At 38.3% G+C, this 17,158-nt stretch overlaps 2 protein-coding genes across 2 annotated transcripts in view; one reads left to right on the top strand and one right to left on the bottom strand.

The window, feature by feature from the left end:
* fancm (FA complementation group M) overlaps nt 1–17,158 on the top strand; it is a 57,298-nt gene that overhangs the window by 9,094 nt on the left and 31,046 nt on the right. The gene's annotated exons all lie outside the window — the stretch shown is intronic.
* Nucleotides 5–15,666, bottom strand: soul3 (heme-binding protein soul3). Its single transcript, XM_036592848.1, has 5 exons — nt 15,013–15,666; nt 6,987–7,081; nt 2,451–2,592; nt 2,138–2,321; nt 5–1,801 (listed from the first exon to the last, which is right to left on the bottom strand). Exons 1-5 carry the CDS (start codon nt 15,263–15,265, stop codon nt 1,630–1,632), a joined length of 846 nt encoding a protein of 281 aa, XP_036448741.1. The 5' UTR covers nt 15,266–15,666; the 3' UTR covers nt 5–1,629.

Genomic DNA, 17,158 nt, shown 5'->3' with positions numbered 1-17,158 from the left:
TGTGTTGGATTAGCGATGCAGTCATGCACATGACTTTATTATGATTTGACAGAGGTGTAAGGGTGCGACTAACGAACAACAGTGGATTAAATAAGGATGAAAGGTAAAATATTTCTCACAAGTTCAATCCCTGGTGATCCGTGGCCAGGAGTCCAAGAGAGCAAAATTTACTTCACTCGTTGTGGGTGGCACTCCCTCTCCCTCTCCCTCTCCCTCTCCCCCTCCCTCTCCCTCTCCCCTCCTCCCTCAGTGTGATGTTAGCTGATGTAACAGAACTGGCAGTTAGCATTCTCCTCAGATTTTGCGTTAGCGGCTAAAAAGATACACATATGGTGCTTCACATTATTTAATAGGAAGACTGTGCTCATGTGCTCAAGTGGGTGAAATTAGACCGGACTAATTTGGGGAGAAAATTAGGAAAAATGACAAACAATTGTGGGAACAATGCAGTCTAATGTAATGCGGTGAAAGTAACATTAACATACTTACAGCTGCACTCAAGTAACAATATGAAGTATACTCTAAATGATTTATATGAGTACTCAAAAAGTTGCACGTAAATGTTGCACAATAAATGTAATGCATTACTATGCACCTCTGAATATAACTCTTGGTGTTATACATTTTTCTCACTTCTGGAATCATTTACAGCTCAGTTTATCATTCTACACACAGTTGTAGTAAATAAAATTGTTTATTATTAAAAACAGTAATGTTTGAAATAACTTTTGAAATAACATTTGAATTGTTGTGTGTATGTGTTTGTCTTTTCTGTAGAGTATACATTTCCCTCATGTACACTATGGCAGCAATAGTGTCCAGTGGCTTGTATGTGTACACTCAATAATGCTGGTGTAATGCAATGCAGGAGATAAAGAACTGGAGAACTGGTAGGCATACTAGAGTCTTGTGTGATCATGGCTTTAACAATGAGGAATGCTGACCTTCACAATGGAGATCGTACACAGTACACATAGCATGCATGACTGTCATACAGCAGAAGGTTTTCAGTTTTTGGTTTGTTTTTCTATTATGTTTTCATTTCTATTTTACTGATACATTCAGTCTGTTTAGGTGTGTGTGTGTGCGCGTGTGAGAAAGGGAGAGAGAAAGAGAGATCTTTGCCCTGTACGATCTAGCTGTTCTTGTAGCATCACTAGTAATGGTATATTTTTTTCTAGCTTTATATATGGGAAAGCAGCAATGCTCATAAACTACAAAGATATGCCCTTTAGCATGAATGGGTGTTATTTCCAAAGACGAGTGCTTGCTTGGTTTGAGTTCCAGTCCTGGGAAACTGACGCGATAATGTCCGTGCACCTCAACAAGTCGTTGGAAAAGTAAGGAACTTCTTTTGTGTCTTAGGAAAGATACTATTAGTTTGTTGGGACGCTAAAAGCCACAACTAACACATCTCTTGACAAAATTGTGTCCATTGATCCTTGAGAACTAGAACGACTCTTCGAGTGCTTGAAACTCTTTCTCTTCGTTCTCTCTTTCTGTCCTTTCATTTCATTGTCTGAGAAGAACAAAGTGACTGTTGAAATTTGCAGATTGTGAAGACTGGGTGGGAAGAGAAGGGGATGAAGAACAAGGTTCAGGGACAGAACTGTTCTAGTATGGGAAACTTCAGGGCCTTTCAAGGAACCAGATCTCATTCTGACGGTTGGCAGCTGCAGGGTTGGTATAGCCAGCCACAATGAACGAGTCACTGACGCAGACTACTGGAGAATCCAACATCTCTGCCATAGTGTTAATCTCACTGATTATGGTAACTTCATTTGTGGCACCAGCGAAGGGCCTGAAATTTGGAAAATTAATAATGAGTTGTTAAATGAAAGAGGAATTACACTAATTTTTTTAAATGTTTGCACAGTTCCATCGTTAAAATATTGAAAAGTCATTTGAAGTGATTTGACATAAAATGCGCCTTTGTAGAAAACCTAAGAGTTATAAATGGTCACAGTGATTGGAACTAGACGTCCAAAATTTTAAATGCATCTAAAAGCTACCTCGCAGAAAGTTATTACATGAATTGGTAACGAATACATTGCATAGGTTTATGATTTACAAAATGCACCATTTCGCATTAAACTACCCTGAATGACAAAACAAGTGTCTAAAACATGTAACTTACCTAGTGTAGACTATGGTGGCTGGCCACTGCTCAATGACTATCTCTGTGTCATAGGGTTGTGGTGGCTGATCTTGGTGGTTTGCGGGCAAGTAGTATGCTACTGTGACTGTTCTGGACAGGGTGGTGTGCATCTCATCTGTATTAACCACAGTCACAATAGGTATAGTCATACCCAGATACCTGCCTAGAAGATACAAGGTGGGGGGAGAAGAACCTGTTTGGTCATGTTACATGAATGTGTTGATATGAACACTGTTTTCCATTGCAAATCTATTACACATTGCTGTCCAGGTTGATATGAGAAGTCAGTCACCTAATGAATTCTGCTGGCAGATGTATCTCATTATTCTCATGAAGCCATAACAGATGCTCTGTTCATATGTATCCTCCTTGACAGTGATGCAGGCCCAGTGTGCTTTCTCATAGTGTCTCTTCTCATAAAGCACATCTCCACACTGTAAGACAAAAACAAAACAGGACACGGTCATTACTTCATTATTCATCTAACTGAAAATATTACTGAAATCCTATGAAGATAATTCTTACAAGTAGTATTCTATCATGTATATGATCAGTACTTGTAGAACACTGACCAACTGCCTGTTTCATTATAAAAAGAGCAAAATTAGTCCCGTCAAACTTGTTTTAGTGCAACACAGTATGTCAAAATGGGTTAATTTATGGAGTTTTTTTTGTTGCTAATTTATTTAAGTCACCGTGCTTTGTTGGTATGTCTGCTGGGATGTTAAAAATGTTCAGTGTTCAATATATATTTTTAAATTGCAGATTAGTAATTATTTTTTCTCTGAAAACCAAAACAAAAATACATTTAGCCTATTTAATTTATGCAATTGTGAAAAAAGTGGCAAATTAATGAAACACTCTGAAAAACCATGCTTGGTATTCGGTATTGGTTTTTTTTTTTGTTTGTTTTTTTTGTTTCGGTCAAAAATTTTCTTTTTGGTGCATCCCTAGCTAAAACCAGGCTAAAACTCTTTTAGCTGCAAATATCAAGCATGTCTCAGACTTGTTCAATAAAAATGTAGCAGTAGTTAGATTAAAAAAAAAAAAGAAAATCCAGGATTTTTTCAGAGAAATGAGTTGCTCTGCTGCAGGCAAACAGTGGTCACACCAAATACCAATGTGAGAATTCTGTTTCACAGACTGCCCTGTTCTGTGGGGTTACCCTAAAATCTTTTCAGTAAAAAGTGTTGTGTTTACATTTTTGTTCACTATATTACATTAAAGGCGCATGGTTTGATTTGATTAAAATCAACTCTGGTGCTCTGTTAGTGCGGTACATTAGAACAAGTGTGAATGTTTGCCATTAAAAATCGCACCAAATAAGCATACAGAGACCTGCTGAAATCAGTCTTGGTCCTCTCGCAGCTCTGGTGTGGTCATTTGAGGTAAGAACACAAAATGGGCCAAAGACCTCTAAACCAACCAAAAGCAAGATGAACCTGGGTCTCCTTCTCTACATGCAACAGATGAATTTCTGATACTGTTTTTGACACGTGGATGTTGGAATTAGAAATTATTTTGTATTTCTATTTAGTGGTGCAACGATTATTCGTCTTAGTCGACTAAAATCAATGACCAAATTAGTTGGCAACTAATTCAATAGACGATTAGTTGGTGACCTCATCACGTATGCGTGTTTCTCACGTTCACTAGGAATGTTTTGACGTTACCGCTTGCTGGAGACTTAACAAAAGCGCGTTGACAGCCTCAAGAACAAAATTCTCAAAAGTTTTAGGAGCATTTCACGCCAAAATTTAGGAAAAAAAGGTTGTCAGTTGTACTATTTGTAAAGCCAACCTCAGCTGGCATGGGAGCACATCCTCCATGATGGAGTATCTGAGGAGGAAACACGTCGCAGTTTCAGGAGGTACAAGGCAACTGGATGAAGAGTTACCGTTGAAAGGAACTGTTTACACAAAATCGTTCAAATTTAATTTATCTGTTCATAGAGAGGGTTGCCACAAACATTCGCCACTTTCCCATCCGCTCCATCAGAGCGCATCTTCTCTGCAGCGGGGAATATCTGCTTTCAGAGGAGAGAGAGCCTCTCACAGGAGCACAGAGAGATGCTGACATGTAGCACTTAGTTGCAACAAGTCAGGTCAAAGTTTATTTATATAGCGCTTTTTACAGCAGGCGTTGTGGCAAAGCAGCTTTACAGAAAAAGTCTGGGTCCGAGCCCCCGTGAGGGTCGCCAGTGGCGACAGTGGCAAGGAAAGACTCCCTAAAAGCAAGAGGAAGAAACCTTGAGAGGAACCAAGACTCAAAAGGAGAACGCATCCTCCTCTGGTTGACATCAGATAGCAAACAATAACAAAAGAGCCGTATGAACAGAGAATAAGGTTTTAATGTTAGTACAAAATATTAGATCAGATTAGGTGCTGTCTGTCTACACAGGGCACAAAGCACAGAATGCGTTGTGTAAATTTAAAATTTTAATTTAGATTGTTTTTATTTACTTGATTAAAGGAAAACTGATTTAGTTTTATGTTTTATTGCTGATACTTTGCACATCCTTGGTACTTTTGACAGGAAAAAGATATTGGAGTTATATTTATCTTTTGTATTAGCAGGAAAGTTCATTAAAAGTGTGATCTTTTGAATAGGTTATTTATCCTCATTGTTAGTTAGCAAATGTATAAAAACAACCTCAAACTACATTTAACAGCCTATAGCTACATAAGAGTTATTTGGTAAATGAATGATTCATAATCCGAATAATCGATTATGCGTTTGAATAATCGATAGATTATTCGACTATCAAATTAGTCGTTTGTTGCAGCCCTATTTCTATTGAATATTTGTTGTAACCATAATGCATATACATAAATAAATAGATGCAATTAGTCAACTGTCAGATTCTTTATTAACCAAGAATTCTGACTACACACAGTCATACAGCAGTGTGATTTAGAGGGAATAACCCTAGCCTGAATGCATGAAATGTTGCCACCTTCGCCTTGACAACCTTTTCCTGAGGTAAGCTTATTAGTGTTTTATTTATACTTGCCTAACAAAGCTAATCAGCTTTTGACATAAACTATATTGCCAAAAGTATTCGCTCGTCTGCTTTCACACGCGTATGAACTTGAGTGACATCTCATTCTTAATCCATAAGGTTTAATATGATGTTGGCCCACCCTTTGCAGCTATAACAGCTTCAACTCTTCTGGGAAGGCTTTCCACAAGGTTTAGGAGTGTGTTTATGGGAATTTTTGACCATTCTTCCAGAAGCGCATTTGTGAGGTCAGACACTGATGTTGGATGAGAAGGCCTGGCTCGCAGTCTCCGCTCTAATTCATCCCAAAGGTGTTCTATCGGGTTGAGGTTGGGACTCTGTGCAGGTCAGTCAAATTCTTCCACACCAAACTTGCTCATCCATGTCTTTATGGACCTTGCTTTGCGCACTGGTACACAGTCATCTTGGAACAGGAAGGGGCCATTCCCAAACTGTTCCCACAAAGTTGGGAGCATGAAATTGTCCAAAATCTCTTGGTATGCTGAAGCATTAAGAGTTCCTCTCACTGGAACTAAGGGGCCAAGCCCAACTCCACACCATAATCCCCCCTCCACCAAACTTTACACTTGGCACAATGCAGTCAGACAAGTACCGTTCTCATGGCAACCACCAAACCCAGACTCGTCCATCGAATTGCCAGATGGAGGAGCGTGATTCGTCACTCCAGAGAACACGTCTCCACTGCTCTAGAGTCCAGTGGTGCCGTGCTTTACACCACTGCATTCAACTTTGCATTGCGCTTGGCGATGTAAGGCTTGGATGCAGCTGCTCGGCCATGGAAAACCCTTTCCACGAAGCTCTCTACGCACTGTTCTTGAGCTAATCTGAAGGCCACATGAAGTTTGGAGGTCTGTAGTGATTGACTCTACAGAAAGTTGCCGACCTCTGTGCACTATGTGCCTCAGCATCCGCTAACCCCGCTCTGTCATTTAACGTGGCCTACCACTTTGTGGCTGAGTTGCTGTCGTTCCCAATCGCTTCTACTTTGTTATAACACCACTGACAGTTGACTGTGGAACATTTAGTGGCGAGGAAATTTCAAGACTGGACTTGTTGCACAGGTGGCATCCTATCACGGTACCATGCTGGAATTCACTGAGCTCCTGAGAGCGACCCATTCCTTCACAAATGTTTGTAGAAGCAGTCTGCATGCGTAGGTGCTTAGTTTTATACACCTGTGGCCATGGAAGTGATTGGAACACCTGAATTCAATGATTTGGATGGGTGAGTGAATACCTTTGGCAATATAGTGTAAGTTACCATTTGTAAGATATATTGTGTTGTTCTCCCAGAAGTGCAGGTGCACACTGATATGCTCATGAATGCAAACAGGGTAATTACTGTAATTTAAATGATCACAAATGAGAACTGTGATTTTATAATCATATAAATAATCATAAAAAGGTCAGCTATTAGTCCAACTGCAGTTGTTGCCGTAGAGCAGTTTTAAAAGTTACTCAAGATTACAGTCCTAAATGTTATGCATTTAAACCATACTGGGCTTACTGAAAGAAAATGCTGATTGCTAAATAAAATGTTTGCTTTTCTAGTGGAACTGAATTTTAAAAAATTGTTTGCACTTCTTCTGTGTGCTCCTGTGCACCAGAAAAAAGCTAACAGTAGAACCATAAATTGTCTGTCTGTGACCAGTTATGTGTTTGTTTTTTTTTCCTTCCTGTTATTCACATCTTATCAAGGTGCGTGTAAATGTATACAGATTGTACAGATATGCCAAAGATGAAACTAAATAATTAAAGTGAAATTTGCAGATGCTCATTGTACCGTAATTCAGATGTGTGTACATACCTTCTCCTCGCGGGACATTAATGTGTAGGGAACTGTCTCTCTGGGGTGTGTGCCATTATTATTGGTTGTTATCTGCTGAATGGGTTCTGCCATGTCTGTGAAGGCAACATGAGCAAATGTTAGGCCATGTGTCAACCTGAAATCAAAATGGACCTTTAACTTTGTTATTTCATGTTCTTGGTCACATTAAGCACGATCTATCGTGGTGCATTATCCCACCCCCCCCTTTTTTTGTTTGGAAGTGTAGTAATCTCTGCCTGCCTCTGAACACCATCTGACGTTTGCATCAGTGCTTGCCTTGATCTTGGCTGCTTTCCCCTCTTCCCACATCTCCCTGACCAAACACCTGTGGATCACCTCTGCTCCGACTACCCAAACATGTATATCAGCACATAACCTCCTTTCTTCTCTTCACTTTCTCACTTTCATTTTATTGGGCCGGTTGTAATATGATCACTTATGAGTTATCTCAGCTTGTTTAAGCTGGAAGACTTTGTTCATGGGACTGAGGTAGTTCAGATATCTGGCAGTATTTTCTATAAAGTTTTCTTGGGAGCTGAGAAGCTAAGGGGGTCAGCTGATGAAGAAGTGACATGCGCACGCACACACACAGTCCATCTCATGCTCAAACTTTAGGTAATTACACTCATACATGGATTTATTTAACCCATGGGTGCTCAATCCTAGTCCTGGAGATCTAGCACCCTGGAGAGTTCAGTTCCAACATACCTGGCTCTCATATTTAAATGCTCCTGAAGGCTTTCATTATTTGGATCAGGTGTGTTTGATTAGAGGTGGAACTAAGCTGTGCATGTGGGTGATGGATCTCCAGGACCAGGATTGGGCACCCCTGGTTTAACCTGACTTTGTTTTTTTTCTTGAGGTCTTCTTCCTTTGCTTTTGCAGTGAAATTGTTGGAAAAGCAAGAGCAACACGGATGCTAACTGCCTACCCTTCTAACTGGTGTTTCACCTTGTCTACATCATAAAAAAGTAAACAAGGTACATTAAAGCTACGACAATTAATGGATCATGTTTCAAAAACTACAGAAAACATTATCAAAATATGATAGTAATACAATTTTTGACAATCTGGTTATTTTGTTTTTTTGTTTTTTTTGTAAAAAAGACAGTTCATGCTAACCCTCAGAGCCTTTGTTACGGAATGGCTTTTCACTATCCAGACAAATCAAGAAGAATAAAATCATGTCCCACCCACAATTATTTCCTGCCCAAGAAGCCTGTTTCACTCGAAAATACATCACATCAAGGAAAAAAATGCGTTCTGAGTTCACGTAGACTTTAAGTGATCTCTCCACCACACACAAAACGCTGGTACCCCATTTTCAACTTTTTTCTAACACCCTAATTTAATTGCATATAGATTAAAACTGTGTTTGAACATTACATTTAAGGCGAATTTGTATTATTGAGCTCAGTGTTTCAGAAAACACACTGACCAAAAGTTAATTCATTTGTTTAAAATTGGAGTGCTTTACTTGCTCTGTGAAACCCCTGGTTAAAAAGAACATTTGGGTTGGGATAAGGCTTGTGACAGTTATTCTGTATATTCTATTAATAAAAAAATAGTGCTCTCATTGTGAAGTGGAAATGTTCAGGAACAATAATGGCTCAGCTGCAAAGTGTGTATGTGTGTGTTAAGGGATGGGTATTCTGACTAATTTTGATATTTGAGTGTGAACAAATATCCGGTTAAAAAAAGTACCTTAGCTGAAATTAACATAGGGATTTTTACTTTTTAATGTGATGGCACTAGTGTTAAGAGGCTAAAAACATAGTAGCACAGCAGTCACCTGGACCTAGTTAACATCAGCTAGAGTAGCTAGCCTAGTTTGCGTTAAAGCTGAGCTATCTGCATCTTCTCAATCATGTCCTTAACAATGCGTCCTTGGCAACATGCTCCTCATGTTTAGACTGCCTTGTTTTGTAAGTGTTAATAATATACATGCATACATTCTCACAAATATGAGCAAAACTAACACTTTTCAGTCCTGTTAAAACATAAAAGTGGCGTTTTATTGAATTGTTAATCTCCCTTTTCCTGTGTTGAAACTGGGTATCTGAATAGTGATTGTAGTTTTTGAACAATGGCACCCCAAATGGTTAACCAAGTACTCGAGTACCTGTGCACATCCCATGTGTGTATCTTTGTATGTTTGTCTCTGTGTGTGTGTGTGTGTGTGTGAGTGAATAGCAAAAAAAAATAGAAAATTACAAAATACAACAGCACCATTCACTATGGTGCAAAACAAATGTAATTGAAATGCTAATAGCTGTTTACTTCAGAACTGCAAGCACTGCATCCCTTTTGAAACACGCATGCACAAGTTGCCTGAGACATGCAGCGGGTGGCGCTTTACACAGTTAAATATAGACTTCCTACCCTCCCCTGAGTACCAATATAACACATAGAACATAGAAGAAAGAAGAAACTCTTTAACTGAAACACATCATTAGTCTTACAAAAACCTAATAAGTGAAATAACTGAGCTTGAGCTATTTGACTTTTTTTTTTAACTTTCCTTTTAATTTTTACATTATCTTACTGATATAAGCTGCTGAGTCCTCACCAAGATTACATGACATAATGCAGTTAAAAAAAAAAACTTGCAACTATAGGATTTCAAACTGTAATTATGAACACAAACATGTTGTATTATCGTTTGAAGAACTTAATGATCGACTAGATTAATCAGAAACATCTGAACATGGCATGTTAAGGCTGTTAAACACCTAACCTGATGCAAAAAACGACAAAAATTTGAAATATTCAAACATGATTTTACATCAAACTATACACACTGGACATGACAAGATTCATCTTTTTGGAATTCATCAGATCATTCATGCTGAGAAAAAAGATGAGAAGAATATCTATGAGAAGGTCCTTCACTTCTCACAAAACGGGCAAACTGTGAAATTGTGCAGAATGCTTTCCACTTTGAAAAAAAGGATGGAGAACAAAGTTTCTCCACCTCATTTCAGGAGCTAAAACTTCATGAACTCTTTTGCACACAGCTCATATCTGCAACTCATTCTTTAATTGCAAATAAGATCTCATTTGCTCTTCTAGAATGGGCAGACTGTTAGTGTGCAGGATGCTTTTCTTTTTGAAAAAGCAAAAGGAGAACTGAGTTTTTCTCATTTCAGGAGTTAAAACTTTCCCTCACAGTTCACATCTCTGTAACTTAGTCTGCACTGATTTTTGGTAATGCAGCTCCACACAAGACAACATACACAAATGGGACAAGTGTCTTCAAGGTATGTATGTACTTAGTGTCACATTAGAACACTGACTACTAATAACACAAACCATATCTCTTTAATACATATTAACCATGAAAAGCCTTTCATTTTTTTGCTGCACAGCAGTCTTCATACTCCTTTCTTACTGGGCATTTAGAGTTTAAAAATGAGAACTTCCACATGTTTAACTGTGTCCAGAGTAGTGCCTGTCACTGGTAATCTGAGTTTTTTGCAGTTTTTCAATGTAACTTTGTATGATTTTATCCACATGTTGTCTGATTCCAGAGACATTGTTTTATAACAGTTTTGAGAAGGTGCAAGAAGGAACAAATGAAAAGCTTGCTTTTAATCCTTTGTTTTTTAAAATGCAAAAATAATTTTTATTTAGGAGCACCTATGTGAAGACCTATTTTGACCAGAGTCTCCTACCACTTTATTATGTGTATTTTTTATGCGTGAATACAAAGGCGTGGATTTTTATCAAAGCTGCATGCCACTGGCCTTGAATGCTACTATGTTTACAGGGCATGACAAGAAAATTAGCCTCCTGGTTCATTTCACATGTCAGAAGAAGCCTAACTAACCTGATAAATAACAAACTTGCCAAGTCTCATGGTTAAGAACTGCTGTTTTTTATAAACTCGCTTTTAGTGCCTTTGCTGCTTTCTCACAGGTTTTCATTATCAAAAGTTTGCTTCACTGCAAGCTGTGCTGCGTCAACACAGAAAAAGAAACCAAGCTCAGTCAGCCTCCTGTAGTTTTAGGGTTAGTGTAGTGGGAAAGGCAAATAAACACTGCTTTGCATGTGGGGACTGGAGCGATAAATTAATCACCTTATAACAGTAGGCCTCAGTGCCAGCAGTACAAACCCACACCTTTTCAAGGAACCCAAAGGTGATCATTAACTAAGCATTAAGAGGGATGGGGAACTAAGAGCCAGGGTCCAAAACAGTTTGGTGATTTCCCTGGTCTTGCACACCAACTCAACCTGGTGTTTAGTTTGATGAGTTGAATCAGGTGAAGCAGGAAAATCACCAAACTGTGCAGGAATCTGGCCCTCGGGACCAGAGCTCCCCATCCTGGGTATAAAGTATTTCAGAAACTGGGAAAGCCATTCATGTTTGTAATACTTTCACCTCATTTAAGAAATCATCAGTCTGACAGGCAAATTTCACCAACACTGACTTTCACCGATCAGTTGACCACAAAGGTTGTATTCATGTTTTAAGACAATGGATAAAAAGAACAGGGTAAAAATAAATATATAAATACAATAAAATTCTGCTGCTTTTCTGCAGTGCTCATCGATGACTCCTCTAAACAGCCAATTCACATGCCACAGGTGGGATTCTCTTGATTAGTGTATTAGCATATGCTAATCAATATGACAATAATTGTTTATAATTTTTTTTTTGTTTTGTTTTTTTTTCTTTTTGAAACCTCATAGTATTTCACTTAAGGTACATTAAAAAGCATAAAGGAACTGCAGAATAAATTAGTAGAATGTATACAAACGTGCAAAACCATAGTCCCCATGCAAGAAGTTGGCTGACGAGGAGCAAGTACACATACTGTAACAATGTGGAGTACCTTCAGAACTGAACTGCCTGTCAAAATTAAGGTTCATGTGTTACTGTGACTACTAGCACATCTTTCAGCGAAACATTAATTTCAGTTTTACTGTAGCACAATGTGGATTGGATGCTGATGTGTTCACTGTGATGTACAATGCTGTGGATGCTGATTTCTTATTGTTTAATTATATAAATTTTATAATTTCTTGTACAGATAATTAGTGTTCTTTGCTGACAACTGTACAGGTGAACCAGAATGTTACGTTTTGTTTTTTTTTTTACAAAAAAAAAAAATTAATTTATACTCCACTAAAGAACTAATGTTTCACTGTGATAATGTTAGTAGTGGAATGACTTGTGGGTTATTCAGGTACACTTAATCGCTACCACCTATTAATTAACAAACAGGAACACACAGAGTTCTCATAACTCTAGAACATAGACACAAATACTCTTGATGTTGCTTGTAGACACACTGCAAGAGAGAAGAGGTGTATTGACTGTCACCCACAATTTTTCAGTACGGGACTCGAAGCTCCTCCGGTTCAAGCAGGATTGCCAGCTAATCCCTGTGAGCCACAAAGCGTTCTGTCTCTAAGCCTATGCATTAGTACCAGGCCTTGACAAATGTGCTGATCTAACTGTAAAACCTTTATTAATTGCCATCTATGGCACTAGATTTGAATATCTAAAGGCTTAAAATATTATTATTACATTATATTATAATATAAGTTTTACTGTTATAGCTCAAAAGGAATAATGATATTGAGTAACAGGTCCTGTGCTTCACATTTTTCTTTTGTTTTTCCTTCAGAAATGTTAATTCTGCAAAAGCTTTCTAAAGCCCTTTTGTGCTCAGAACCTGACAGGTCAAACAGACCCAGAAAATTATTCATTTATTAGGAGGAGTGAGGACACTGTATGACAGTCACTACCTTGTACTTAGTTTTGGTGTCAAGTTTCAAGTTATAGCTTAATTAACAGGCAAAACCTGATAAATAGCAAAATAAGCTTCCTCCACACAGGCAAAAAAAAAACAAAAAAAAACAGGTTTGCATTTAAACCGCAGCAACTTCTGTGCATTGAGTAATGAGAGCTCTGATTTCAACTTAATGCCATTTTACATTAAACAGCAGGCGTTTAATGAGATGGTCTTGAACTGTCTTATTTTCTAGATTTAAAATCTGAAAGCTGTTTGCTTTCTGACTGCTCAAAAAATAGAACTAGTATAAAACTAGATTATCTACCTTGATCCAAGAGACTCTCCTCTCATGATCTTAAAACTTATGTGAACAGCTGGGGAGGGTATTCTGGTGTTCCTTTGCCACACTGTGATGGGTTATACCTCTAGAGTACATTCCACAGGCCCTAGAAGTAGGTCAGCACAACATGCCTTCACCCTAGTAGCTGAAGCAGGGTTTTAGGGTAAGTGTAAATTAGGGCTGAGACAACTAATCGACATAATCGATTATGGAAATATGGCAATTTGCATAACGTGCATCGGTGCGTCACTATAAAGTGCGATGGCTGCGTCTAGGTCAAAGCATAGAGAACAAGCTGCAGATAAAAAAACTCATAACATAAGCTGAGCTAATTTACCATTAGCATTTGACTGTTTACCTCTAAGACTGACTGGCTTTCTGTGGCCTCAATATGGCTTTAATTTAATGTAGTAATGACTATTGCTGAGAAGCCCACTATGATGCGCTGAGTAACTGAACAGTGCCACATTGCTTTAGTGATGAAATACATTTTTAAAAACATTCTCATAACCATTTTACACTTACTTAAATAAAAATACTGATTCAGTTCAGAGAAAGCATTCTTATGACATACATTGATTAAATTAATCTGTCACAGGAATCCTTTTAAATTTGAGGTCCAGTATTTTTCTGATCAGACATCTGACAAATAATTGACAGATTAGTTGTTGGATTAGTCGACTTATCGAAAAAGAAAAATCATTAGATTAATTGATAATAAATAATTATCAATAATAATTGATAATAAAAATAATTGTTAAGTGCAGCCCTAGTGTAAATCTGGTTTCAGATTGCAGGCCTGTTGGAGTCTGAAAAGATGCCGGACTCCCATGTTCAACCAAACTAGACTACAGCGTGGTGTGAAAGGCAAATCATTTTTGCTTTATTTATTTACCTTTTATTGATTTTTATTTTATATAAAATGTTTATTTCTGTAAAATATATAAAAATATAAATGTATATGTAAAAATATAAAGGATCTCTGACAATAGAGTCTGATAGTACTGATGTGCGCTGCTACTAGCAGTATCAGTAATGGTGCTCTTCATTACTTACCAATTTTTTGCCAAATCACCCTTAAAGCTGATATCAATAATAAGCTGCATTGATAACGTTGTTACAACTGTTGTTACAACTTGCCTTTTTTTTCTTTCACAAAAATCTGCTTTAATCTGCTTTAAGTAAAGTTCTGGATTGATTTGAATGACAGTATGTGGGACCTTAAAAACATAATCTGTAATTTCAGTTATACCCTGGGCAGATACATTAGTGTCAGTTGACTGGACATCATACAGACCAAACCACAACTTGTACATCACTAAAAGCTCCCTACTACTGACTGCTCGACCAGACAGACCATTTACAGCTCTTCCAGCTCTTCTTAAGCTACCTCAAATAAAATACAGTCTCAGCAGTGCCTCTGAATTTATGATAAGTTTATAAACACACACTTTTTGACAGTATAATGAGGAATAAGATAAGGTATATGTGGCTTTGGCAAATTTCTGTTCCACTGCACCCCAGGCTACGCACACCTCCCACACATCCAAGGCAATGTTTACGGCCTCCCCCACACCCTCCGAGTAATCTGCCGCCCCACATTTGATTGTCACGTGGCACCAACAATACGGCTGTATAATGTGCGAGTATAAGAGCAGAGAAAACCTGCTGCACCAGAAATTATTATTTTAAAATAAGCTGATTACAAAATAAGAATTTGGCCTGGTCTTACAGCAAAAGTAAACAATGTGAGACGTTTTTTCAGAGTTTTTAATGTAATATGCTGTTAACTACGTCGCTCATGAAAATAAAATACAAACTCTATAGCAGGTGCCATATTTTGTTAACCTTCGTTAATGTCTGCAAATGCTTGCTAGATGTAAAAAAAAAAAAAATGTTTGCTAGCTATATAACACTGTTTTACCTCCCGGCACTTCCACTCGATGTCCTCTCCCGACGTCCTGCCAATAGTGGAGGAGTCGGTTTTGCTGTTCGTCTTCCATCATCTCTCCCTCTTCCAAACTGCCGTTGCCGGAGTCTGAGAGCTGGTCCTCGGAGAAGGACTCCAGGTCCTCCAGCGTGATCATTCCGTAGTTAGACCCTCCAGACCCCTGGCTTTCTCCGGCTTGGCCCTCATCTCCACCGACCCCATTTAAACGACACCCCCCGCGATCCATGTGGATAATACCAAGACTGCTTGGTTAAGTCAAAATTAATGAAACTAAAAACTATTAAGTTATACCGGCGACTTGTTTATGAAGTACTGAACGTTTCGACGGTCGACGCGCGGTGCATCTGCTTATAGCTCCACAGGCTAAAACAGGAACTTCAGGTTTACTCTGACGACATGGCGTTTGGTGCTCACCGCTCGGCCATGTCAATACCAAGAACCATTTTTCCGACACAGAGAAACGAGAAGACGCACAAAATACGCAATGTCAGTCTTGACGGGTCTGTTTTAGCTGTCGTTGGTAGCTTCCTATCTCGTGCACAGGAACGTGCACAGCTCTTCGTACGTGCCGTTTCACGTGGAACTTCAATGTTTATAGGAGCACAGCGGCGAGATGACGTGACAGACGAAAGCTCCGCCTCTCCCACTGCCAGTGGAGAAGCTGACAGCTTTGTTCGTAAGCTCGCTTTCAGAAAAAAAGTGCAGTGCGTGCGCCTAGTGGGACGGTTTGGGGTTAATTCACTTTAAAATAATACTAGATTTGGGTGCTTGTTTGAAAAGAACAATGCGGAAAGATAACTGGGTTAAAAGCAAATATGGCATATGCTAGGGTCTCAAAGCCTCTTGTCAGGAAGGTTTTGAACTGTGCGGTCGTAGTCAGTTATGCAGTTTTAGGAGAAATGCGAAGTATCAACCAGTCTGATCAGTTTTCACAAACTTTACATTTTTGTTGAACACACAGCCCTCTACTAGATGTAAATACTAGGGGTTGGAATTATTTGAGGCACACAAATGATCCAGGACAGTAGATAAACTGTAAGCAGTTTTAGCTTAAAATATAGTTTAAGTGGCTAAGAATAATTAAAATATTTTTGTCCTAAAATCTACCACTAGTCAGCATGATTAACCTTGGTAGTTTGATTGGTTCTTTATTTCTTTATTTATTGATTGATCGATCAATCTATATATTGTTAGTTTATTGATCTATAGCTCCTGATTAAAATTTGGGCATTCTTATTAAGAATGTTTCAGATGTGAATGATTCACATAGCAAAGCTTATAACTCAAGACAGATATATAAAGAAACTAGGCTTTCCTGTTGCTTACCGTTGTAATGCATGTTAAAGTAGAACTATTGGTTAACAGCAGCAGCAGGAGCAATTATCAGATTTCTGATTTTATAACATCAGAGACGCAAAAGACAAGAACAGTATTATGCATATTGTGTTTGAATTTGAATTGATTGTAACCATGACAACTGTAGATCACACTGAGTATGATCTACATTTTGCTTTGAATCTTATCATAAAATGAGAGATGATAAAAGAGAATTCAAATGGATGTAGGCAAAGAGAGGAAAGATACAGATCAAAAAGACAAATGCATACGAGTGAGTAAGTGTATAAGAGATAATAAATGGATATTAGATGGATAAAAGTAAGCTTTGAGCAGCCTGCCACCATACTGTGATCCCTGTTGGACACGTAGCGGGGACTGTTATGTAAGCCTGTTCTCCATGTGGCCCGACAGACTACTCCCTCTGACACACACAGCCTAGCATGAGGCTGTGTTTCACAAAACCTTACAGGAGCGCACACACACACACACACACACTCTAAATCCCTAGCAAATTCACTGTAAAGTCCCAGTTATTGACAGTGGGAACAGAAGAATGTAATAATTTCATTGATTTTTTTTTTTTTTTCTCAGTTGTAGTTTATTGAAAAATGTTTATATTCTAAACTTTTTGTTGATTCCATATTTTTTTAATTATAGAATTAGGTGAGTTAGGTGAAAAGTTATGCTGTTGCAGAAAAAAAAAAACTTTCATTTGCTGTATGTCATTTGTTGACGTTAAAACAAATAGGGAAAACATCATCTGTAATGCAGACACTGCCAG

Source organism: Colossoma macropomum, unplaced genomic scaffold, assembly GCF_904425465.1.
Source record: "Colossoma macropomum unplaced genomic scaffold, Colossoma_macropomum, whole genome shotgun sequence".
NCBI lineage: Eukaryota > Metazoa > Chordata > Actinopteri > Characiformes > Serrasalmidae > Colossoma > Colossoma macropomum.
This window is presented reverse-complemented; position numbering and strand designations above follow the sequence as displayed.

Excerpts from the sequence above, each read along its gene's own strand:
- soul3 (XM_036592848.1), bottom strand. The coding sequence starts at position 15,265 with ATGGATCGCGGGGGGTGTCGTTTAAATGGGGTCGGTGGAGATGAGGGC. Across the intron at positions 2,593-6,986 it reads TAATGTCCCGCGAGGAGAAG|TGTGGAGATGTGCTTTATGA; the intron begins GTATGTACACAC and ends TTTGTCTTACAG. Across the intron at positions 2,322-2,450 it reads CTGCCAGCAGAATTCATTAG|GCAGGTATCTGGGTATGACT; the intron begins GTGACTGACTTC and ends TGTATCTTCTAG.